This window comes from Hypomesus transpacificus, chromosome 15 (genome assembly GCF_021917145.1).
Source record: "Hypomesus transpacificus isolate Combined female chromosome 15, fHypTra1, whole genome shotgun sequence".
NCBI lineage: Eukaryota > Metazoa > Chordata > Actinopteri > Osmeriformes > Osmeridae > Hypomesus > Hypomesus transpacificus.
Genome location: NC_061074.1, coordinates 11,922,144 through 11,946,643, shown reverse-complemented (window position 1 = coordinate 11,946,643; position 24,500 = coordinate 11,922,144). Strand labels below are relative to the sequence as shown.

At 45.5% G+C, this 24,500-nt stretch overlaps 3 protein-coding genes across 4 annotated transcripts; 1 reads left to right on the top strand and 2 right to left on the bottom strand.

Moving 5' to 3' along the window:
* The first annotated feature begins 3,026 nt into the window (after positions 1–3,026).
* sgpp2 (sphingosine-1-phosphate phosphatase 2) lies at positions 3,027–13,467 on the top strand. Of its 2 annotated transcripts, XM_047035643.1 has the most exons (6): positions 3,027–3,189; positions 3,323–3,367; positions 7,478–7,630; positions 10,422–10,601; positions 12,285–12,374; positions 12,738–13,467. In XM_047035643.1, exons 3-6 carry the CDS (start codon positions 7,622–7,624, stop codon positions 13,281–13,283), a joined length of 825 nt encoding a protein of 274 aa, XP_046891599.1. In that variant the 5' UTR covers positions 3,027–3,189; positions 3,323–3,367; positions 7,478–7,621; the 3' UTR covers positions 13,284–13,467. The 2 variants fall into 2 exon arrangements, with proteins under 2 accessions (XP_046891599.1, XP_046891598.1); XM_047035642.1 differs by lacking the exons at positions 3,027–3,189; positions 3,323–3,367 and adding an exon at positions 6,676–7,021.
* On the bottom strand, positions 3,201–6,418 carry LOC124477686 (E3 ubiquitin-protein ligase RNF182). The gene has a single exon (XM_047035644.1). It carries the CDS (start codon positions 5,604–5,606, stop codon positions 4,842–4,844), a length of 765 nt encoding a protein of 254 aa, XP_046891600.1. The 5' UTR covers positions 5,607–6,418; the 3' UTR covers positions 3,201–4,841.
* Positions 13,468–14,008: 541 nt separating the features above from the next.
* On the bottom strand, positions 14,009–22,337 carry farsb (phenylalanyl-tRNA synthetase subunit beta). Its single transcript, XM_047035641.1, has 17 exons — positions 22,218–22,337; positions 21,581–21,636; positions 21,326–21,480; positions 21,105–21,177; positions 20,693–20,808; positions 20,112–20,262; positions 19,910–20,018; positions 19,750–19,820; positions 19,593–19,654; positions 19,328–19,379; positions 19,172–19,233; positions 18,641–18,845; positions 18,474–18,554; positions 18,282–18,374; positions 17,572–17,689; positions 17,306–17,458; positions 14,009–14,622 (listed from the first exon to the last, which is right to left on the bottom strand). Exons 1-17 carry the CDS (start codon positions 22,273–22,275, stop codon positions 14,471–14,473), a joined length of 1,767 nt encoding a protein of 588 aa, XP_046891597.1. The 5' UTR covers positions 22,276–22,337; the 3' UTR covers positions 14,009–14,470.
* Between the last annotated feature and the right edge of the window lie 2,163 nt (positions 22,338–24,500).

Below are 24,500 nucleotides of genomic sequence, written 5' to 3'. Positions count from 1 at the left end.
AGAGAAAATGGGAGAAGTTCAAAACGGCTTCCCAGGACTAGCGCATACTTTATAGATTATAGTGATTTTGGAGATAAGAGCTATGAAGATTTGTCTCGCTTCAGCCACCAGTCATTTAATACACGTGCCATGTAAGTGAACAGGAGTCATATGGGGGAGCATGTATGATGAAAAATGAAAATGTCGAATGGTTCTGACCATACTGTCCCAGTCTTTGATGCTCATATAAGTTTTTCTGGCATACTCAGTCAGCTGATATACTTTACAGTTAACAGAAACAAAACAACCAAACCAAAATGAGCCACCTACAGACGTTTACTCGGCTGACAAATAATACACTTTGAGATCAGACATTTATATAAATCGAGATGAAATATTCCTAGTTTTTGGATCCCCACATGTTGAGTCTGCTTTCAGACAGTGTGATGGATCTTGTGTCTACCACTAGAGGGCATGTCTGACCTTGTGCCGTCAAAGGGTGTTACATCAGTTGAGTCAAATGATGATGTAGCCGACATAGCACCCCATATTTATCATCATAGTATAGTCTCCTGTTTTATTGTGAAAAATGTTATGTCAATAAAAATACATATTTATGAATGAGAAAGTCAATACACATGCAACACATTGAATATTGACTTTATTACTGAAATGTGTTATGTATGTAAAACGCCACATACAGAACAGTTCTCTGTGCAAATACATTTAGATAAATTGACAACAATGGATCATTTCATCATAAAAATCAATACCCTCACAATTCTAGTTCCTCTGAAATATATACAATAATATTCAGATTCAGTCAGATACCCTTTACCTCAAATAAAGGGTGAAAGTGCATCTTCTAATGTTGATCCCAACCAGGGGTGCGTTTCCCGATAACGATGGATCGTAGCTGTTACGAGGGTTCTCTACGATGAAAATAACGATCCATCGTTATTTCTTACGTGCGTTTCCCGAACATGCTCGTAAGGAGAACCACCGTACGTATCTCTTAAGTTGCACTTAACAAGACGCTGTCCATTGCACTGAAATGTGATTCTTCTGACGCAACTTGAAGACTTTAAAATTAAAACGTTAACCAAAATATTTGACGAATTACGGTACACAAAAAATATTTTCTGTAGCTACAGAAAACTTTACATTTATTATAGGCTACTTATTTGAGTACTTTTCAATGTGATGCTACATGAAGGTAAAGACAATAAGGTGAACGTGCAAACTATGCTGCATCTGAGTTTTACACCGGTGTTAGGACCTTGCAATCAGCGATACAGGATGCTAAATACCAATAGGAGGTCTTGGAAATTAAGTGGGCTCGTCTCCAAATTGAGGTGAGGAAGCTTTTGTTTGAAGAGATGAAGTTCACAAGGCCCTCCATTTCTGTGCCTATTCTTCTGCCCAATCAACAAGGTAGTGTCACATTCAGGTTACCTTATAGCCTAAAGCATACCATGTTTATTTAAATTAAGTAAAGGCTGAATTGTGTATTGTATCATATATTCAGTGTTGCCTGTCCAATCCTTACATGTTTACCTTATAGATCCATGTGAGGAGCAGGAGCAGGGAGAACATACTCCCATAAAACAACTATTTCTCAAACTACTTGTGCCTTGGTTTTTAACTCTTCTTGGTACTCCACTTTCCATAGGCATATATATATATGAGTCCTATATTTACTACTTGATTGAACTGCAAGGTTAAAAACCATGCATATGAATGGTATCACACATGGCATGTCCCAGCTAGCATCCTAAACAATTCAATGTACAAATACAAGCATCTCAATCCAACATATTTACTGTCTTATTTTCTAGTGCTGAATATATCTACAATCTTGCATAGGCCAACAGCTTCCCAAGACCATGTTTGCAATCTCATAATTATCACATATTGGCCACAAATGACATTGTGACAAATGACAAACACATAAGTAATGAATACCCCATGTCTTCAACATGGAATCATTGTTTCTGACATGAATAATCAACTCTACTTTAATTGATGGTTGATCAATTATACTCATTATGAGTGTAAGATATGTCAGATGACATCATGATATCATGATGCTCCTGAACCACATAGAAGCAGACCTGCAGAGGCTAACAAGGAGGTCCTTTGCACTGACCCCTGTAACCCAACTACTGGCAGTGTTAAGGTTCTATGCCATTGGCAGTTTTCTGGAGGTTATTGGAGATGGACATGGGCTCGCCAAGGCCTCAGTGTCAAGATCTGTGCAGGCTGTCACAACTGCATTACTTTGCCACATCCCAGACCACATCCAATTCCCCATATCAGAGGGGACAAGTCTGCAGTGCAGGACTTAGGCTATCTTCAATGGCTTTTATGATTTTCGTACGAGTTTTCACTCCCTCCCAGCCCCTTCACCATGTGTGACTTCCTGGTCAACCCTGTGGAGTCTTTCCATTTCCTGGGCGCCACCATCTCCTAACATCAGGCTCGGCTCTGCCACCAGCCTCTTCATCCACCGGGCTTGGCGTGCTACCAGCCCTATAATTCTAATAAACATCTTCAATGTTCAATTGTTGTTGTGTTATTGTACTCGTAAAAGCGTTACGTTAATGCATTTCTAGTTTCTATTGCACATTACAATAGCCATATTTCAATGTTATAGTATTTTGAATAAGACTGACATTTGTTTTTTAAATACCTTCATTGCATGCGCCAAACCCACTAAATCAAATTATTTTGTGTAACCTAAATTTACTTGAGGATAAACCGGATTCTGATATTTTTTCGGCAGTTAAACTTGTATGGTTCACTAAGAAATATCCCAGTTCCAGCGTAACTGGTGTAAAAAGAGGACCAAAAAAATCTTATTTTCCATCCGAATTAACTTTCAGCATGAGTTTAATGTAGTTTTCATGGTCGGCCTACGCGTGTCTCCACTGAGTCTCTGTGCTACGATGCACTTAGCGATCTACGACTGGTCTGGAGCTCTCGTTGATCTACGACGATTTTCAAGTGCCTCTTTAGCTACGATGGTTTCGGGAAACGGCCCGTACAACTAAGATCCATCGTACGATGGACTCTACGATCAACTTAGGCTTACGATGCTTTCGGGAAACGCACCCCAGACTGATTAAAGTAGGAGGAAGATTGTTTCGCACATTTCCATCCTTACTTGTTGATTAGATTGCAGTTCCCTAAAGGGAGGCATAGTTACAGGTAATGTGCAAATGAGATCATCCATGGATCCCTCCTCTCTCCATCTATGCCCTGTCTAATGTTAGGTTTTGTATTCTATGCCAAAATGATTGTGGTCTGTACATGACTTCCTAGTGCTATTTCCCCTCCACAGTCTCAATATCCTACTGCAAATCGATTCAAAAAGGAATTTATAAACGTAAGTAACTGCTATAAAGCTTTATCGTTCTATGTACATTTTTAAGTAAAACTTACGGATATTTTTGTTACCTGCAGTTTGAGTTTTAATAAGTGTAAAACTGTGGTTGTTTTTGGTAGCACAGTGTAGCAACAGCTAATGCAGTATACTTGTAATGTATACAGTAATGTATATGTCTGATGGTTTGATCAAATCTATCCGATTACTGAATCTATTTTCTTCATTGGTATTTACACAGTGGTCTTCAGACTGTTACATCTTGAAATACACACTGAACTTGTGAAGTGCATGAGGTTACTGCTGAACCTAAGGAGACAACTGAGCACGTTCGCTTCTTGGCCAGCCTGTTTCCCTAGTTACACATCAGCAAAGGCAGGATTTTCGTTTTTCTAGAATTTCTAGAATTTCTTGTTGCATCATGATCTTTCCATGATGAGGACCATCACTGAAACCAATATGGATGGCTCCTTCCTATTTCTGTCAGAACCAGGAATATCAGTTGACAGGAAGAAGGAGAGTGAAATATGATCAGGGAGCAGGAGAGGGAGGCCTATAGGATGGTTTTGATCAGACAGCTCTGCTAGGGGCTGGACAAACGAGTGTATCAAGTTGATTCACTTGGCTTTCGGGTGTGTTTGATTTGCCTCGATTGAGACTGTTCCCATTGGTTTTGTTGCATTGCGTGGGTAAACAAAATCAAGCAAGCACCCAAGCATTTGTAAATATTTGTCCCAGGACTTGGGTGAAGACAATGACTTGCATTTTGAATGTATGAATAAAGGCAGTTTTTTTATTTTCTCCTGTTCTAAACCTATATTCTCAGTTTAACCTAAACATGCATATTTAAATAGTGACACCTATTTAATTATCACATCAATTATGTGAGATATGTACAAATATGTTGATAGATTATTTACTTTCCATACTTATATAGGAAAGCTTTCTGGCCTATGAATATATTATTACTATTATTAAAAGCTTATAACCCTTGTATTTCTGCGAAAGCCTTCAACTATAAATAGACATCACATGGTGAAATAGGCTGTACAGTGTAGTAAGTGCTTGGGATAAAGAAGAGAATGATTCTTAACATACAGTAAGAGGCATAGTGAGATAGGCTAAGGGCATCCTTTGGCAGAGTACTGGCACAGCACTCCACATTAAGTCCACAACCAGGCAAACCAGATACAAGCCAATGTCAGTATCCAGAGAGGTCAATCATGTCAGGTTTACACTCATAAAATCCTCTCTCAGAACAGTGCATAATATGACTATCAGTGGTGGCCTGTATGTATGCAAGCCCATTGTTCAGTGAACATGTGAAGGCCCTTTAGGTGTTTGCGATAGGCTACTGCTAAAAGGCCATGTATTAATTACAAAAAAAGTAAAGGGAGTGGGTGTCAGTTGACAAGAATATATGTACATAAATCTCTCACACCACTGACCCCAATAATCACTGTTATAATTATCATCATCAGGCGTTTCTCCGGGAATTACTGGTGGCAGAGGATCGGCCTGTCTCGTGATCCGGTCGGTATTTTAACCAGCAGATAAGCCACGTGACGACCACCGAAAACATGGCTAAAATGCTGGCTATCGACAGGCAGATAGGTCCTGCTGGCGAGGGTGGGCTGCTGCTGTGGCTGTGGACGAAGATTAAACCCATGAACAGCAGAACTAACATGGACAGAAAAGAGAATATCACGCACACGCAACCCGTGGTTAACGCCACTCGTTTACAACTTTGACAGCTGTCGTAGCGCACGGAGTCCTGCGAAAGGGTCGTGGCGGTGGACACGGTGGTGGACGGGGTCGCTTGACTCGTTGACGCCCCCGTTTCCTCACGTCTGAGCGCGACTAGCGCGGGGTGCAATGGTGGAGGATACGGGGGCAAAGCATCTTGAGGCAATGGGTCTAAGTCAATGTAGAGCGGAAAATCTTCCGTCACTTTTGTATTGTTGGGCAGGTTTTGTATCCGATAGTCAGGTACGGGCGTCCTGTGGCGGCAAATAGGACAGCTTACGCGCCATGGACGCTCTTCACGGAGGTGGAGCGTGTTCAAGCACTCCTCGCAAAATGTGTGCAAGCATTCCAATATCTTGGGTGCGCGACGGTCAAGGTCGAAATAATTGTAACAAATTTTGCATTCATACTCCTCGTAGGGGAATGCTGTCGCCACGCCCGGGGGCTCCGCTCCGTTTGATGCCAAGTCTACCTCTGCCATGTCATCTTTCGCCATTCACATTCTCCGTAAACACAAAGGAGAGGACAGACTGATGCTGATGACGGTGCACGCCCCCGTTAACAAAAGCGTTAGCTCTCCGTTGAATTGTCTACTTTGTTGATAGGCTACACTATATTTTCCAAAATCATCACGTTTCCCGTTGTAAAAATCCAGCTGTGGCATCTCTCCCGTGGCTTTAATTTTCGGATCTTCCCTTTAAATATTAAACGGTTCTCATTTTACGCTTCGGGAGTGGGATTCGGTGATGTAATGCGACTTCAGTGCGAGGTTAATCCAGCGAAGTGATCTGTGCACATCCAGCAAAGAGGCGCACCAAGACAAGGAGGCGGCGGTCGGCACATTAGATCACGCGCGTTGTTTACCGATTGACCAAAATTCACCTCGGTAGAAAGAAACATTGTTTTCCGTTCTGAGAAAAGGGAGAAGTTAATGCTCTGACTGTCGCCATCACACTAACGTCACATACACAAAAGTATGCTCTAATTAAATCAAAGCGGTTTGGGTCAAATTACAAGCTTTGTTGAAACTTGTAAGGTCAACATTGAACTCAAAACTGTGATGTACAATATTGCATGTAGCTTATAGGCTAAGCGCAATAGCATAGCTAGTACATTATTTTCCATGTATATCATATAGACCTACGTAGCCTACATATAGGTCTATGCTATTCTTTTAGATTAATGTGGCCTAAATTAGCCTAAATTAGTAATGAAAAATGGCCTATAGGCCTATCACACGTCACAGTTTAACAATTCAACTTTGACCTTTACACAAAGCCTAGGCTATATGTTAAAAACCCAAACTTAAAGCCGAAAACGAAAACCTCGTTTTTCAAACTGACGAATCGATTACAAAATAGACACACAATAGCAAATAGCCAGTTATCTCTATAAAGGTAGGCAAGATAGAATCTGTGGCACGATTTGCATTTAACGTGTGGAAAAAAATTAAAACCAGCGCCCTTACTTATTCACAAAGGCACACACCCTAACAGGAATGTCCAGGTCTCATAAAGGGCGGGCGTTAAGTCGAAGTCATGTGCGTCTCTCACACACCTGTCAGACCTCACCTGTACGGCGCTTTTCACTTCAGTTGGAGGGCGCTGGGCTGACAACTGTCATAAACGAGACCTAGACTATAGTATGTTATTCTGAAACACCTAGTTTAGTTCAGTTATCATGTTTGAAATTGTAGCATACTTGTATGATTCAGAACTTGTCGCAAAGTTCCAGAGAAAATGCGGTTTGTTCCTCGTCGAAGCTCACCCAAAGACGGATAACCCACTTCAAGACACGGATGATACAGAGATACACATTCGAAAGCGTTGCATAAGGCTCAATGGACACTCTGTTATAACCAAGGAAACATTGGACAATAATTCAAATGACGAAAATGAATTTACCTCTAATGTAAGTTCTGATAGAAATGAGTGACAGAATATGACAAAGTAGGCAACAACTGGCTTTTCTTGTTGGGTGTTATGTCTGAAGGCAGAGCAGGTGTCTCCGCAGATAAGCAGAATGTTTACATTCATTTAAATGTCGTTTGACATTTAGGCAAAAGCAAAAAAGGTAGCTTGTATTAGAGGCCAACTCAATGAGCTTGCTTGATTCTGAGAATGCAGCCCAGAATGTTCTAAAGTTGAAAACTCATTCCTAGACAAAGCAACACTGCAGACTTTAGGAATGCCACAATAGAACAATTGTCACTATAGCCTACAAAAGCTAATTATAATTAATCATAGACAGTCGACTCCGCCTCTAAATAAGGTATTTTGCTGTGTTACTGTTAGTCACCCCAACCATGGGTCATCGTTGTGTTACTGTATACCATGGGTCATCATTGTGTTACTGTACACACCACAGGCCCAGGTATACGAGGTCCGGAACTGGTTGCTCCATATCCTCTTCCTGGTTTCGGCGAGTCTAGGACATGAAATCTTCTACATCACCTTCTTGCCCTGCCTCCACTGGAACCTGGACCCCTTCCTGTGCCGACGCCTTGTCAACATGTGGGCTGTAAGTCACAGGCTTCTCAGCCAGTCCCAGTGCATCCTGTTAGATAAAGAGGCCTTCTAAACTTCCTCAGTGGGGATCAGCACATTCTCCGGCGCCAAATGATCACTTGCATTACCTGTGACACTGAAGTGTGCGTGTGTGTATCAGAATGTGATTTGTGTTTTGAATGTGTGCCGCTGTGTGTGTGTGTCCTCAAACGAATACGTGTTTTGTTGAGCGCGCGTGTGCCTGTGTGCGTGCGGGAGGTCACAGACAGCCGCCTCTGTAGAGCACAACCTCCACGTCGCGTCACTGTCTGTGTGACAATGGAGCTCCCCCGCCACCCCTCCCCCGCTCCTAGTTAGACCCACACATTCTTTCATCCTGCCCTGAACCCCCACACCCTGACCTGCCTCTCACGCAACCCTCCCAGACCACGAGGTCCAGGCCCAGCCAGGCTGACCGGAGCCTCGAATAGGAGGAGGCAACACGAGGGGGTCAAGCCTGAACACTTAGAACTCACGATGACAAACTCTAGTTTTCAAGTGGTCCGGTCTTATGAATGGAAAGAGGACTTGACAAGCTCGCACATCCAGGTTCTACATCTGTCAAAGTGAATGGTAGCCCACGTGCTCGGCACACACTCGGAATTTGGACAACTCCATTTGGACGAAAATAAAAACACACACACAAACACACACCCACACACACGCACATAGTGTCAATGTGTTTGTGTGCCCTGCATGCCTGTCTTCTCCTCCAGTGCATGGCATGTGTCCTCTGACTGAACCCCTTATTATGGCCCTCAGGGGGTCTTCAGACACTTGTATGATTCAACACTGGCCCTCCACACACACACACACGCACACACACACACGTACACACACACACACACACAGTGGCCAGAGGCAGGCTGTAATTACTCTGAGTTAGACATTACAAGCTCAGTTGTCTATTCTGCACTTCCAAGTCTCGCCAGGCTGGTTTATTGACCTCCTCATTGCTTTGAGGTTGTCTCCTCCATAGGCTCATTTGGCCTGTCTGGCCCCGGGGGTAAATTGCACTGCACTTCTAAAGCCCTGCTCCCTATTGTGGAGATGAAGTTATCTAGAGTTCACACCATGCCTTCACGCACACACACTGAGACACTCACAAACACAGAAGCTTTCTCTCCCTCGGACTCACGCAGAAACAAACACATACACTTCCCCTTAATGCTGATAACGTCCTTAAATCCATGAGATAACAGCCTCTATACTGGAGCACTCCCCCAATGTAAGAATTGAGTTAGCCAGTTTTTCTTCCAATTAACCCAAACGTGCTTTTAATTTAGCAGCCTAATTAAACAGTTAACCTACATTTTGAATTACATTTGACAAACCAAAATCCCGTACGAGCTGAATAATACACTTATTAGACATGACGAGACACATACACCAACACCGTCCCCCACACTACATTTGTTGACAGACCAAAGTCCAAACACACTCTGGGCTCGATCAATACACTCATTCATGGGACGTTTCTCTCTCCATGGCCACTCACTGTCTCCTGGGCTGGTGCCTAAAAACGTTCCCTCATCTCCCCTAAGAATTTCCCCTTCATTTTCTGCCTTGTTGCTGACTGTGTGCCAGTGTCCGAATGCACAACAGTGGAATAAGCTAATATTGCGGTTGTCAACGACTGACATCATTCAAGTAAAGTAAGGCTAAACCAACTTCACTAAGTGTAAAAAAAAACTAAAGCCAATGTAACATGCTGGTTATGAAAGAGACACAAGTCTGTTTTCTTTCTGTTTCTCTCTTTCTTTGTCTTACAATATATATTCATTTAAAGTAGTACATGCACACACATCTCACCGTCTTTATCTTTTTCTTTCTGATTCTATTTTATCGTCTCTGGTTGCTAGGCTCACTATGAGGTAAAAAATCAGAGAACAATTTTATCTCCGTTTGCCATGGTAACACTCACCCATTACCCAATCCCACACTACGTCCATGACAACAGAAATAACTCTCTCTCTCTCCCTCTCTCTGTCTCTCTCCCTCCCTCCCTCCCTCTACATTACTATCTTTATTTTAACAGCATGGCCTCCCTGTTGAAAAATACCTCCCCACTACTCCCTTGCAACGACAGCCATTAAAGACGCATAAAATATACAGGCCCAAGCTCTAAATAAATCACTGTCTGCGACGTCTGGCCCTGTGGATCCCTACGGAGATGGCTCAGTTAGAATGACCCAGACGGTGTCTCTACACACACACACACGACAAATTCCATATCTGCTTAGGTCTGTAGTGTGTGTGGTTGTGACTCTGCAACAGATGAAGAGTGATGGAGAACTGTATGTGGCTGTGAGAAAGACAGTGTGTGTGTGTGTCACAGATTCACTCCAGACACTGTCTATTGGAGACAGATTCAGCAGAGCAGCCTGGTCTATAGCTCATGTTACTGTGTAACTACCTGCAGCCTGTCGTAGCAGCCCCAGTCTCGCGGGGGGAACTGTTGTGGTGTGGACCATGACGACTTATTTCGAGGAGACTTTGTGCGCCTGAGAGCAGGAGAATGGTAGACAATCAGGCTTTGAACTCTTATTTTGAAGTTCTCTTTGTTTCTCCTCTGCTCACGCGGTCGAGAAGATGGAGAGATACAGGCATGGAATATCATGTGTGTGATTACATTTGGCGATATCGAGTGTCGGTCTCCAGTGTACTGCTAACCTCTCAGTGCTCATTTTAATATTTAAAACGTGGCGCCAGGATGCAGGATCACCACTGTTTAATCCCCCCCCCCCCCCCCCCCCCCCCCCCAGCTGGTGATGTACATCGGCCAGGTCCTGAAGGACGTGCTGAAGCTGCCCCGTCCCCTGTCGCCCCCCGTGGTGAAGCTGGAGAGCCGCGTAGAGGCGGAGTACGGCCTGCCCTCCACCCACGCCATCGCCGCCACGTCCATCTTCTTCACCCTGCTCCTCAGTGCCCCCTCCCGGGTGCAGGTAGGTGGGAACGCACACGCACTCCAAACCAACACCATCTGGTGTTACGAGATCTCCAGGAAACAGTGTCCACCGCAGCTTCGGGGTTACTGGATGGCTCTTGCTGTTGTGCCAGTGGGGTTGATGTAGCTTGGGTGGGTTTGCCCCTTTGTTCGAGGCCTGCAGGTTTCTGTTTTGTCCATTTATCTGGGCTCTAGCTTAGTAGGTTAACACAGTCTTGCAGTGGATGTATGTACACATTTTAATGGTAGGTAGAGGTTTTAACTTTAAGACTACATAGTGGACAGTTCACTTAAATCTTCTAAAACAGCAAGAAGGATGCCTGTCCCTTTATAAAGGAGGAGGGTGTGTCAATGTTGTCTTACTTGAGTCCTAGCCGACCAGTTGGACAATGAACTGGGAGGGGTGGAGTCGCCAGTCATCATCAGTCACCATTTGCCACACCCACCCAGCTGCTGTTTGTTCCTCTGATAGACTGTCTTGAGTAAATGACTGTCACTCTCTCTCTTCTTCCTTTTCAATTTCTCTCTCCTTCCATCTCCCTCTCTCTCATTCTGTTTTACTCTCTGTCTCTCCTTCTCGTTTTCTCTCTGTCCTTGTCTTTTTATTGCTTTCCTTCCCCATCTCTCCCTCTCACCCCTTCCTTTCTCTCTCCCTCTCTCCCCTCTCCCTCTCCCTCTCCCTCTCCCTCTCCCTCTCCCTCTCCCTCTCCCTCCCTCCCTCTCTCCCTCTCTCTCTCTCTCTCTCTCTCTCTCTCTCTCTCTCTCTCTCTCTCTCTCTCTCTCACACACACACACTCTCTTTCTCTTATTCGGGCCAACAGCAGAGAACTCAATAAGTGACCCAAACACTGCATTTGACTCAATCACAGAGTTGTCTCCTAAATGCGACTTTCACTCCATTCCAGTTCAACCTCATTTCTCACAACCCCAACTTGAATATTTCCAACTTCGAGACAAAAGACACATCCCAAATACAGTGAATTCACTCCACAGAAGCTCCACTGACATGAGTCTGTGAATGGAAACAAACACCTATAGATCTGTAGTAAACTTCAACAGTGCTCTGAAAAGGCCTCGGGGCGACTTTTAGGTCTTTTAAGCAGCGGTGGTGTCAAAGGTCAGGACAGTCAATCACACAGCGCCCCCCCCAACCCCCCCCCCCTCCACCCCAGGATCCTTTGTGTCCATTTAGGGGGCCTCCCTTCATGAACTCTCTCTCTGAAAAGGCTTCCAGCTGCAAAGACAGGAACAGACACAGGGAAAGAGAAAGAGGGATGGAGGGGGGGGGAGGGAGGGGCAGGGGAGGGAGGGTCAATGAATAAACACACACTCTCCCCTCACTGTCATTGAAATGGAGGGGGGAGACAAAACCACCAATAGGTGGATGATGGAAAAGGAGGGATCAGGGAAGGGGAGATGGACGGACAGATGAGTCAAAAGGAAGGATGGCCTGGAGACAGTCCATGCATCAAACCCGTCTAATAAAGGATCGGCACACAGAAGATGTAGTGGCCTTAGCTTGCGGGGCTCGATGAATGGTCAGCTCGATCCCAGAAACAAAAGTAGGGGACAATGAATCGTCTACAAAAAGGGAAAAGAGAGATGTTTTGCGTTTAGGATGAAATGGAGGATATCCTAGGAAATGTCTGTGTGTGTCTCTGTGTGTGTGTGTGTGTCCCAGTTCCAGTTCGAGGTGGGTCTGCTGGTGGCAGTGGTGATGTCCGGACTGGTGTGCCTGAGCCGCCTCTACACCGGCATGCACTCAGCTCTGGTGAGTCCCCTCTCTCTCTCTCCTCTGCTCTCCATAGACCACTGGATGAAACATTCAAGCCCATGGCGGATTTATTATTCATGCTATGTCTGGCTGGCGGGCTGGAAGTCTAAAGCAGGGCAACCTACCACCTATTTTGACATCCACTCCGTAGAGGGATGACATCAGGGTCTGGGCTGAAGGAAAACTGGGCTAGAGGTGTCCTGAGAACACAGTGCTCGATATTCTTCATTCATTCGTTTGGTTATGTTCACTGTGGATAGTTTCTATTGGATAGTTTCTATTTGTGGACAGTATCTAATTATACTCAGAGCAACGCCATGGGATTCCGGTGGTAATGCGTGACTCCCTTTCTGGATTCAGGACGTGATCTGCGGTGCCCTGATCTCTGCTGTGGTGATGCTGATCACCTACCCATATTGGGAAACCTTCGAAGTCCTCCAGCTCACCAGCCCGTTGTCCCCCATCGTGGCGTTGGCGCTGCCCCTGTTCCTGTGCTACACATACCCCGAGCTGGACCATTACAGCACCACACGGGGGGACACCACCACCATCTTTGGATCGGCCGCTGGCTGCTCTGTGGGTTACTGGGTCAACGAGCAGCTGGGGGAGACTTTTGAACCCCAGGGGGTTTTGCCCGTACCCCTGCCCTCCCTGACACTAGCTGGCCTGGCAATGGGCACCGCCCGTTTCACGCTGGGCGTGGCTGCATTGGTCCTCACACGGCAAGTGGCAAAAACAGTGAGTTTGAGGGTGCTGTGTTCGTGGTACAGAGTGCCTGTTCATGACAGAGAAGCCAGAAGAAGAAAAGAAATCGAAGTTCCGTATAAATTCATCACCTACACTTTGGTCGGCCTGGTGAACTGCATCGTGGTCAATAGGTTTTTTATACTGCTAGGGTTGCTATGACACTAGTTTAGAGACTTACAAATCAGCTTCTAGATAGTCTGTTATAAAATAGTACCACATATTTATCACTATGTATAACAAGAATATATTGTTTTTAAGGGGACTATTTTATACGTGTAATAATGTTTTATACTGACCTATTATTTTGTACAAATAAAGTTAACTTAACACTGTCAAAGGAAAAGAGCAAAAAGCTTTTATATCTGCAAGCTACAAACCTTTCAGCCAGCATGCATGCTACAAAACGGTCACTTCTTCAAAGAAGAAAGACAGATCATTACACACATACAGCATGTCAAAGTTCTGTAACCTTATGCCGATAGCCTCACCCCACACCACCCGAACTGTTGACAGAAAACAGCACCTAAAGTATATCTTAATGATGCAGTCATAGAGCAAGTGAACCCTATTCTGTAAACCTGCCAAAGCACAGCTTGGTGGCTTCAGTTGGAAATGTCTCTATTTCCTGTAGTCTGCCTTGAGGAATGCAGATCCACCAGTCAAACCCCTTTCTGCTTCCTACAATTTGGCCCACTTGTAAGGGTGAATACATCACGTATTTTCAGAGCCATCCTAACTCGATATAAAACGTCCAACCCCCAAAACTGAATCGAAAACACAAAGTCGTACACAGTTGTAGGACCCCTGAACACTGAACTTAATACCATCCTTTACCCAGTTGAGTAACTAACCCAAATGACATACTGCAAAGGATGAGTCAGAGGCCATGTGTCATTCAGTTTAATGGCGGTACAGATCGTGAGTGATAAAAACATATCCATACATACATAGTCTATTGATATTACAATTTACCGACCAACAAATTCTTGATGTTAGTTTTTTTAAATAAAGCCCCCCCCCCCCCCAAGAGTATTTCATCTGGACGATCAACTGTGGACTTATTTTAGGGCCGAAACTGACAGAGATCTGTTTAACCGTACACGACTGGTCACGCATATTCTTCACTGAGATTGACAACTCATGATTTAAGCCAGGTTCGCGTTCGACGTTGCACTGGGCCAGACCGGGCCGTGCCATTCCATGCCAAACTGGGCCGGGTTATGACATCACACACTGGGCGTGAGTTGAGACTATTAGATGAGTGCATGAACCACTGAAGTTTCATCGGACCATGTTTAAATGTGTGTGTGTGTGTGTGTGTGTTGGAGGGGGGGCGGGGGAGGAGGTCACAGGAAGGGCTCGATGTCGATGTCCAGGGCGGAGCAGGGCATGGTGAGCTCGAAGCGGTTGATGACGTCGGGATGCAGGACCCCGAGCCGCCCGATGCTCTTCCCTCGCGCAAAGATCTCGGCGCAGCGCCCTGGGAAGAAGGTGGAGTCTGCAGGGCCGAAAAAACGAAGAACGACAAGTTAGATGACGTGCCAGACATCCGTCTGTGATGCAGGTCCATTGACAGAGCCAAACGTTTGAAAGATAGAACCAAACGATGTGTAGGGATAGCGACGACTTTCGAGCCGTACTGACGTGGTAGGAGCAAAACCACAGTACAAGCACACAGACAGGAAACTGTAGACTCAAGGTTGCCATGACTCCAGATCCAGTGTATATCGATGTGCTATACTCCCAGTGCATCTCCTCTTCCTACTCAAGCACACCATTCAGATGTTTTGCTCATTGCTATGAAAAATGAAATGCTTCCAACATTTTCAGACGACTGCGTGTGTGTCTGAACACGCGCACACGGGTATGGCGTTTTCCACTAAGCAAAAAGTCATTGTGTGTGTGTGTGTGTGTTAGGGATGCACCGAATCCAGGATTCGGTTTCAGATTCGGCGAACCGTACCCTACGCGCGCTACGCTGGTCGACATAATGGCGCGGGCGTTGATTACGAGAAGGTGTTTACGTAGGTTACGTTGACTGTTTAATGCAGTAGGCTGAGAGAAAGTGAAAATGCAACTTGTGTTGTTTGGCAGTACTTTGAGTCAAAAGAAGGCAATTCAAATCGAGTTACATGTTCAGTTTGAAATGCCGATTTGTCTCGTGGTGGCAAGGACCCTAAACAATACACATGTCCGCTGTTAAAACATTTGCGTATGAAACATCCGAAAGAAACTCAAGAAATCTAAAAGGCTAATATTTTGGATATTGATTGGCTCTTGAGACAGGGTAAACACAGGCATGGTAATTGTCAAAACAGTTTTTCCCACTTGTCTTCCTGGCAAAATGTTGCCTATCCTTTATAAAAAAATTAATAAAAAAAAAAAAACAAGAAAGAAAATTGAAAAAAAAAAAACACTGCTGTAGACGTTGTTTACTTCATTAATGTGTTTACTGTGTTAATGGACTGAGGATGGGAGTAGGATTCGGTATTAGGTTTCGGCAGAATCTTAACCAGTGGATTTAGTACTCGGCCGAGACACAAAAATCTGGATCTGTGCATCCCTAGTGTGTGTGTGTATGTATATATATATATATATATATATATATAACACCTAATGGGATGTGCACATCTCCACAGCCAAAGGTAAACAGAGTCAATATGAGCAGGTCTGTAACAGCACTGGGGAAGAGCTCCCATTTGACACAGTTGTTAAGTGAAACCTGGGCATCTGGTTTTTTCCTCCTTGCTCCCTCTAATCCCCTCAGCCTCTTCCCTCGCCTCTTAGCTCTGTATTTGCCCTTGAGAAACAGAGAGACGGTGTGTGTGTGTGTGTGTCAGGGAGGCTCTCAGTGACAGCTTGGCTATTCCCTCTGCGGGTCTCCCATCCACTCTCCATCAGAGCTCCAGTCCTGCCCCCCCCCCCCCCTTGCCCCCTCCCTACCCAGCCCGGCTCACTGTAGCCTGGGTGGCAGATACACTGAGGGTGGGGAAAGGAGCAGGGGGAACATTGCCATTTCACCCTCCCGGCGTGCATGTCCCGAGGGATGTGTGTGTGTGTGTGTGTGTAGAGGGAGTGCTGGGACAGGGATGTACAGGTGACCTCTTAGGAGCAATGACCCTGTGTCAGGGTCAAGGACGCTGACATATAGTGCTAATGGTGCGCGAAGGCTCCTGAGTGTGTTTGAGAGTGATAAGTGTGTCCTGGGAATGAGCGTTTGTGTGTGTGTGTGTGCGCACACTTCATGGCCTAAGTGCCTGTGCGAGTGCGCTACGGAAAAGAAGGGTGCGGGTGTGTGCGAGTGCAGAGGACCAGGCCGAACGTGACGGGAACGCGTGTTTCCTTTCTGCTGCAGTAGACGACGTGACTCACATGCAGCCTCTCACTGCAGACCCTGCACACTCCCTGCACACCCCCCCACCCCCTGCACACCCCCCCACCCCCTGCACACCCCTCCACCCCCAGCCCTTCTGTCTCTCACCCTCCTTCCCCAAGCCCTCTCACACCTTCCTTTCTTTCCTTCTCCCTTGTACTTCCCCCGCTCTCTCTCTCTCTCTCTCTGGCTCTCTCTCTCTCTCCCTCTTTCCCTCTCTCTCGTTCTGTGATACCCAAGCCCCATTGATTAGCTGGTGTCTGAGGAGGGGACACCAGAGCTCCAGCCTGACTGTGGTGTGACCTTGGTGAGAGGGAAGGAGACGGCAGGGGGAGAAGGGAGGGACGGGGAGGAAGACAGAAGGGGTGAGTCTGAAGCTCTACCATTACCACTCCTCCGTGGACATTTTGTTTCTTACTTATATCACCCCCCCCCCCCCAATATTTGCTGGTCTATTCAATAGTGAAAACCTTTTGTCTTATAAAAACAAGCCCACAAAAAGTTACAGTCGACGAGGGAAAGTTGTATATCTATGTCTTGGAAGATAACTGCAGCAATAGGTGTGTAGTATATGCTTGGACACGTCGCGAGTCATCCGTGTCCTTAACGAGACAATAGGCTCGGAGCAGGGACCCGTCCCAACACAGTGCCCCCTTCAGAGCCCCCTGAACACTAAAGCTCTTTACAAGACAGACCTCCGGACTGCTACGTGGAGAAAAAGCCCAGAGGCAAAAGCTATTGAACAGCACGAGGGGGGGGCCACACTATTGTTAGAAATCTGCGTGCGCGTGTGCGTGTGTGCCCTCACCGTCCGCTGCCTGGATGTGGTAGCCCTGGTCCTGGCCTGCCGGCACCTCCAGCAGCTGCATGACCCGGTCCAGCAGCCCGTGGATCACCTCGAACCCGGGGCTCTTGTTGTAGTAGACGGCACACAGGCGCCGGTTGTTCCTGGCGCCCACGTCTGGGTGAAGACCATGAGGAGGAGGAGGAGCAGAGGTCAGGAGGTCACACTCAGAGGCCTGGTGAGTGTTGCAGGGGGTCGCAAGAAGACAGGAGGCACACACACACACACACCTTTGGTTTCATCTTTCAGCACCACATCAGAGATCTCAAACAGCTTGAGGGGCAGAGGCATCTTCCTGTTGGCAGCCAGGGTCTTCAGCAGGCCCGACAGGAGGGTGGTGCGCGCCACCTGGTGGACGGAGAGAGAGAGAGAGAGCTGCAGTTTACGACGGGCCCGGCATCTGACTCGCGGCATTGCCGTGCGCCCCATAGGGAGACAACCCCGAATGACGGAGAATTCCAGAATTCCCTTTGAAGTGTACATAAACATCCCCCCCCAAAATGTTGGGTTGTTAATCGTTTCTCATTGATGCCTTTGTGTCTTGTTGAAAGCTTTTGAAGACATTTGTTCCTCTTCGAAGTACTCTGATGAGAGGGTTAGGTTGTACCCTCCCCTGAGATGAGTGAGCTGCCAACACTACCATGCAAACCTATAACTACAGGTGACTGTGCACTAAAACCTTTGTGTGAGATGGAACATTTTTGAAAAGCATCAGTGTAGTCGTCATTTAGTTTTACCGAGTGCTTTTAGCAGATTTGCCAATTATGATAGGCTTCCTTACATATACATTTGTAAAATGTTTGGTTCCTTCCTTACATTTGTTTGGAATGGTTAATGGGTAACATTGAGTGTTCAGTACATTTTCTGACCATCTTTAGAACGTCATCCCAACCACATGGGGAAGGACACGACGGGCGAGTTGGGCGGCTGTGCGTCTCACCTGGAACTCTGCGGTCTTGGGGTTGGCGATGTGTGCTGCCTTGGTCTCACTGATCTTCTTCCCCAGCTTGTCTGAGATGTCCTCTTGTGAACACTGCAAGAGAATGGAGACGGAATGATGAGCGGAGTTCACAGTGGCGTGAAAGAGAAACTGACTGTGCGTGTGTGTGTGTGTGTGTGTGGGGGTCTTTACCAGGGCAAAGGTGAGAGCTTCGGTGAATCCAGCATTAGCCAGGTCCTGCCTCAGCAACTCTGTCAGTTTGTTGATTGGAAGCTAAACACACCGGAGAAAGCCCATGTACATGAATAGGCACAGACGATCCAAATCCGCACACGCACGCACGCTCCCCCCTCCCTCACCTGATTGGCTACGGTGTAGGTGCGTGGCGTGGTGCGGACGATGTTGTTGAAGCCGTACGCCATGGCGGCGTCCTCCATGATGTCGCACGCGTGGATGACGTCGGAGCGGGTGGGCGGGATCTCCACCTCGATCTCGCCCTCGCCCGTGACCTCCGAGAGCAGGCACATCCGGGTCAGCAGCTGGGCGATGCTCTCTGTTGTCTCACTGGGGGGGGGGGGGGGGGGGGGGGGGGGGAGAGAGAGAGTCACCGTTATACAAGGTATTCCAATCGTAATATTCTAATATTAATATTTTAAACTTTTGCCCACTCCTATTTCAGGGGGGGGGGGTCAGATGGCTGAGCGGTGAGGGAGTTGGGCTGGTAATCAGAAGGTTGCCAGATCGATTCCCCGCCGTGCCAAAATGACATTGTGTCCTTGGGCAAGGCACTTCACCCTACTTGCCTCGGGGGGAATGTCCCTGTACTTACTGTAAGTCGCTCTGGATAAAAGCGTCTGCTAAATGACTAAATGTAACTGTATTTCACTCACTTGATTCCCACTTTGCGGTTGATGAAATCTCCAGATATCCTTTCCTTCCTGTAAGCCAGCTCCTGAAGACCCAACGACACGTGATGCGTTTGACGGAAATGCTCACAGGCTAAATCTGTGGTAAAGAAGGAATGCGTTCTAAGTGGTGGATCTTACCGGGTACATGCAGGTCCTGCCGTCAGCATAGACCACCTCAGCCTCCTCCACCCTGAGACAGAGAGAGAGAGAGAGAGAAAGAGACACACACACAGAAGGGGCAGGTGTGAGAGAGAGGAGGAGAAAGAAGGGGTGCAAGTGAGGAATGCAAGAGAGATTTTTTATTGTATTTTTCCTTTCTTCTTCAAATCACACATTGAGTTCAATGCTGTTCAGATGCAGTGCGGGAAATTAGAGCCAAACGGCCTTTTGAAAGTTGACTCACGTGAATGGTTCGTCGCAATATTCACAGAACATCGTCACAACCATGTCCAACACAATTTTCGCCTGTGAATAAAAGTGAACAAACATGAGGAAAAGCCCCTTTAAATAAACACATCACGAGAAACACGGTCGTTTTATCCCCCCCTCCCCAACTTCACCTTGGTGAGATCCGTGGCTGTGCACTCGATGAAAACATTCTTTGTGTTTAGAGAGATTTTGGAATGGTCTCCTAAAAGAGAGAGAACATATTGGTTTTGTCGATCCGTTTGTCAAGCAGGTAGCGAGCGTCCATCTCATGTGTGTATAATGTGGGATAACCGTTGATAATGGGAGGCATAGACAGGACCACGCCATTGCTGTCGTAGATGACGGGGTACACGGGCTTGTCTTCAATGATGTGCAGGTAGTGTTTCATGTGGCTGTCCGCCTGCGAGAGGCAAAGACGTATACTCTTTAAAACAACAAGCCTCTCCGGCCAATTGCAAGTCACCTTACAGACGCTCGCCCAATCGCTGCTCACCTTGTACAGGCTCATGAGTTCGGTGGCGGTGTATTCCTTGGCCTGGTTGAGGGGTTTGAAGCGGATGTCCCCGGGAGGTTTGGCAGTGTAGATGAAGGGACCAGAGAGGGTGTCAAGATCGTGAGTTCCAATGGCCACCAGTGTCCTTTTTCTGCCCCCCCCCCCCCCAAAAAAAAACAGCTTAATAACGGTCAACACGAAGACCGGGGGAACAGACTATGTTGAACCTCGATTCATCCCAACATCCATACGCTGTGACTCCTCGGAAGAAAGCTTCTTCTAGGCCCTCATCAAAGTCCAGGTGGCCTGATAGTGTTTTGTGGATTGAGTTTTGGAAGCGTGTCACTTTGAGTTGCAGGTCAGTTGCTGTGAGCCCGAAGGTGGGGGGCTGGTGGGCTAACCATCAGGGGTCGTCATCTGACGCAACCAGAGCTAGCTCAGAAAATTTATTGACAGTGGACCTCATCCCTACTCCCATTGAAATGAATCCCTCAGTAGTCCCTAACAAACATCTTCTGAATGTGGTGTGCGTGTGTGTGTGCGGGTATGTGTGTGTGTGTGCGCGCGCGTGGAAGGCTGACCTGCAGACGTTCTGGTGCAGCTTCTCCTGCAGCTCGATGAAGCTGTCGTAGCGCTCCTTGGTGAAGGTGATGTTGCGCAGCACTGCGGCCACGGCGTGGGGGCGCACCGCTGCAGTCTGGACAGCCAACAGAGAGGGCAACACATCTGATTCAGACCCTATCAATACTTATCTACCCTCATCTTTCTTTAAATACAAATTCGACCATTTTGAAGGTGACACAAAAACCAAGGTGAAATATAAGTGGATACTTAGGTAGTGTCTAATAATGGTAGCTACTGTCTAATAATAGTGGAGCTTACTATTACTACGACTACTAATAAATGTATGTTAACCTCAGCGGAATACACCTTTAAATCTGTTTATTTTGGACTGACGTGTCACCCCTGAGCCGTGTTCCTGACTCCACCCACCTCCTCAGTGATGAGCAGCCTCTGGGGCTCACCGCTGGCTGGTCTCACACGTCTGTAACGAGGAGCTTCGATCCTGGAGGACGGGCCAGCCGGCAAACACACACATCAATGAGAAAGTGCCCAACTTGAACACAATAATATGAGTTAGCATTTTAGGCTAACACAAAACAACAAGGGGAAATGCTAATCTGTTGGCCGTTGCTTTTGGTCTTAAGACGCACCTTTTCATGAAGACCTGCAGGCCTCTGACGAGCCCTTCCAAACACAGCAGGTCATAGCGGTTAGCTGGGACGTCTATCTTGTACAGGATAACATCCGAAGCGCCCTCCGCCTTGGCGTCCCCCTGCTCACGGCTAATGATGTCTTTCTCCGAGGTCTGGAAGATTAGAATGGATTGAGGCAACTCGCCAGCTACACTAAATCATCAAAGGTGCATAGTGTGCATTAAGTATATTAGTTGATTAATTTACACTTACAATTTCATCGAGCTCCAGACCAAACTCGAAACATAGCTCATCAAACTGTTCGTCAGCTACAAAAAGAAGGAAAGATAATGTATTCTGTTACTATTCATCTTATTTATTAAATTGATTTCTATTGGATAAATAGTATTGGATCATCATCCAATATGGCTACTACTAGTTATCTAGCTATACTATACATTCTCGGGTCTTAAGGGACTTGTTCCTAAAATAATTCCTTGGTTGAAGTTATTGACAGTAGTGACTTCATCACTCATACAGTATTAATCTAGCATTACAGGCTAGCTCGCAACAGCATTGCTGCTGCAAGGAAATGATGCAATAGCCCTGAAATTAGACTACAGACTAGTTTTGCAGAGAACTGTCAGAACAACGTTTCATTCACTGTACAGCCACATGAGAACCTATAATCACACCAATACTAGCAATTAGAAAATCACATTAAGATGAACTAAACAGAGAAAATGGCATTCAGGATGCAGTGAGCTAGCTAGCGGGTAGCAGTTTATACTGATACTATAGCTAGCTAAGATAGCACATGTCGCTAACTATCTTCAACACTCTAACAGACCAAGAGATCCGTAAGACAGACTGAATTTCCATTGCAATAGGCATGAACATGTCTACTTACTGTAAGTTCTGCCCAAAGCCTCAAAGAGAAGATCTCTTTTAACGCTGACAGTCGGCATGATGTTAGTTGCTACTGACTGCCCACTGCTAGCCGCTGACACTTCTCGTCTGTAAGGACCCCAACAAGCCGGGAACAGCTGTCTAAGATTGCCTGTGGTAAATTATATTTATTTATAATTTATCGTTTATAATTATTTATACACGTATACATATATATTTATGTGTATATATGAATGTATTTACTCGGTAAAAAAAATACAGAAACTGTTACGCCAGTTAGAATTTAAACACCTAGGCAATAATCTTGGTTGCAAAATAAAAAATATTGTGATGCTTAAAATGTCACTCTCCAGCTCGTGTTTTAGCTCAACATGTGTTTCATCCATTAAGGTCTGAATCCAAGGCTACTTTAGACCAGGTCTGCTTTACTGTATTACTGGACTGGTTTATACCACAAGATGGTGCAGTAATGACAGAAAATGGGTCTTTCATCCCCATCTGTAGTTAACCAATTAAAACTAGTTTAGAAAATGTCACGACAGTTGACCTCATCCCTACTCGCATTTAAATTATCCCCTCAGTAGTCCCTAACAAACGTATTCTGGCTGTGGGGTGTTGTGTGTGTGCGTGTGTGTGTGTGGTTGATGTTTACCCAGTGAGGAGTGTGACCATACTTTTGTCTTTTGATCTTGTTTGAAGTTGCAGCTTGGATATTGGTCTTATACTGATGATGAAAACAGATGTACAAATAAGATTTGATTAGATTTGAAGTGACACTGCTTGGTAGAGGTCAGTGTGGCAGCAGCTGGCTCTTTGGCTGAGGAGAAGAGAATGGAAAGGACAGGACGAGTGGATTGTGCTTGACCACTGCCATCCATGGTCAATGGTCGCATTGCAACAACTATGATCTCATATCTCTTTTACTGTAATACCGTGATCTCATATCTCTTTTACTGGGATACTCTTTCCCTCTCATTTGTGTCTCTCCTTCCTCTGCAGTTAAACCACCCAGTCCCACACTACATTAGACTACAATTAGATTTTAAACGTTCTCTTAAAAGAGATTGTATTTGTATAAACAAATAAATAACTGTTTACATTTTATAGCCAGTTAGTAAAACTATCTACCAGACACTGTACTGTAGGTAGACAGTTAAGTGGACAACATAAAAACTCCTAAGCACTGTTTTCAAACCTCTAAACACAATCAGCACAACATCTGTTTTGGACCATGCCAGTAACACAATTCATGTTGTTTTCACAGAATGTTAAGTCAGTTAATGTTTTAAAAATGCTTAAATGTTGTTTACATACCAGCTTACACAATTCCATACCAATACTAATAGTTTAGATAGATAGTGCTTTAGCCATCACAAAAAAACGGTATAAAGAAACCCAGGCACCAATATGTCCAGGTGAATGTAAACAGCTAATCTAAACAGTGTCACACGTGGCACTGCACGTCTAGGACCTGAAGAAGACAGCTGACTTCATATAGTGAACGGGTTTACAAGGTACTGTAATAGAACCACAGACACACAGACAAACACATGCACAGTGATTCCTAGAATTATAGTTTGGTATTGCGAGAAAACATACACATTTCACACTCGTCCCCCAAAAATGGAGTTGTTCACAGTAAAAGGAAACTGAATGATGGAAAAGACAATAAATGTCATGTTGTCTTTTGTATGCAGATAGAAACAAAACATTAAATGTTTTTGTAATGTAATCAACTGTTAATCTTTTGAAAGTTGTACTGTATGGCTAATTGTGTAATGAAAGTGTGTTGCTAAGAGTTTAGAAAATGTACTGTATAGGTATTCGATTGTTAACAGTTGTGCCTGGAGCCTCAGGGGTCTGGCAAAGACTGATGTGACAAACTAATTTCACAACTTGAATTAGTCATTGCTAGATACTATCAACCACACTGGTCGTTTCCTTTGATGTTTAGGATTAAGGGTTCAACTGTATCAGAACAATGACAACTGTTGAAAACACAACCATTGTGTGTACGATTTGTACTAGGTTATGTGAGGTATAAACATTTGTTTTTCAAATTAATTATAGGTTTAGATTGGCCAATAGGGATTGTCATGAAGAACAGGACCAAATAATTCCAATGTACTTATTATATCTGTACTGTTACAAATGGCAAATAAACTTGTTGCTGAACTCCAAGATGGTCTACCTGTTTCAAACACGACCACAAATCTTTTAAATGAACTAAACCTCCAATCCCTGTCCCAAATTTTGTTTTAAATCTACTGTATGCGTACCAGCT

Bases quoted from the DNA above. Each gene is read 5' to 3' on its own strand.
- LOC124477686 (XM_047035644.1), bottom strand. From the start codon at position 5,606: ATGGCGAAAGATGACATGGCAGAGGTAGACTTGGCATCAAACGGAGCG.
- farsb (XM_047035641.1), bottom strand. From the start codon at position 22,275: ATGCCGACTGTCAGCGTTAAAAGAGATCTTCTCTTTGAGGCTTTGGGC. The intron at 21,637-22,217 runs GTAAGTAGACAT...TTCTTTTTGTAG, and splicing joins GGCTTTGGGCAGAACTTACA to CTGACGAACAGTTTGATGAG. The intron at 17,459-17,571 runs GTGTGTGTGTGT...GTCTTCACCCAG, and splicing joins GCTGAAAGATGAAACCAAAG to ACGTGGGCGCCAGGAACAAC.
- sgpp2 (XM_047035642.1), top strand. From the start codon at position 6,791: ATGTTTGAAATTGTAGCATACTTGTATGATTCAGAACTTGTCGCAAAG. The intron at 7,022-7,477 runs GTAAGTTCTGAT...TACACACCACAG, and splicing joins AAAATGAATTTACCTCTAAT to GCCCAGGTATACGAGGTCCG. The intron at 7,631-10,421 runs GTAAGTCACAGG...CCCCCCCCCCAG, and splicing joins GCCTTGTCAACATGTGGGCT to CTGGTGATGTACATCGGCCA.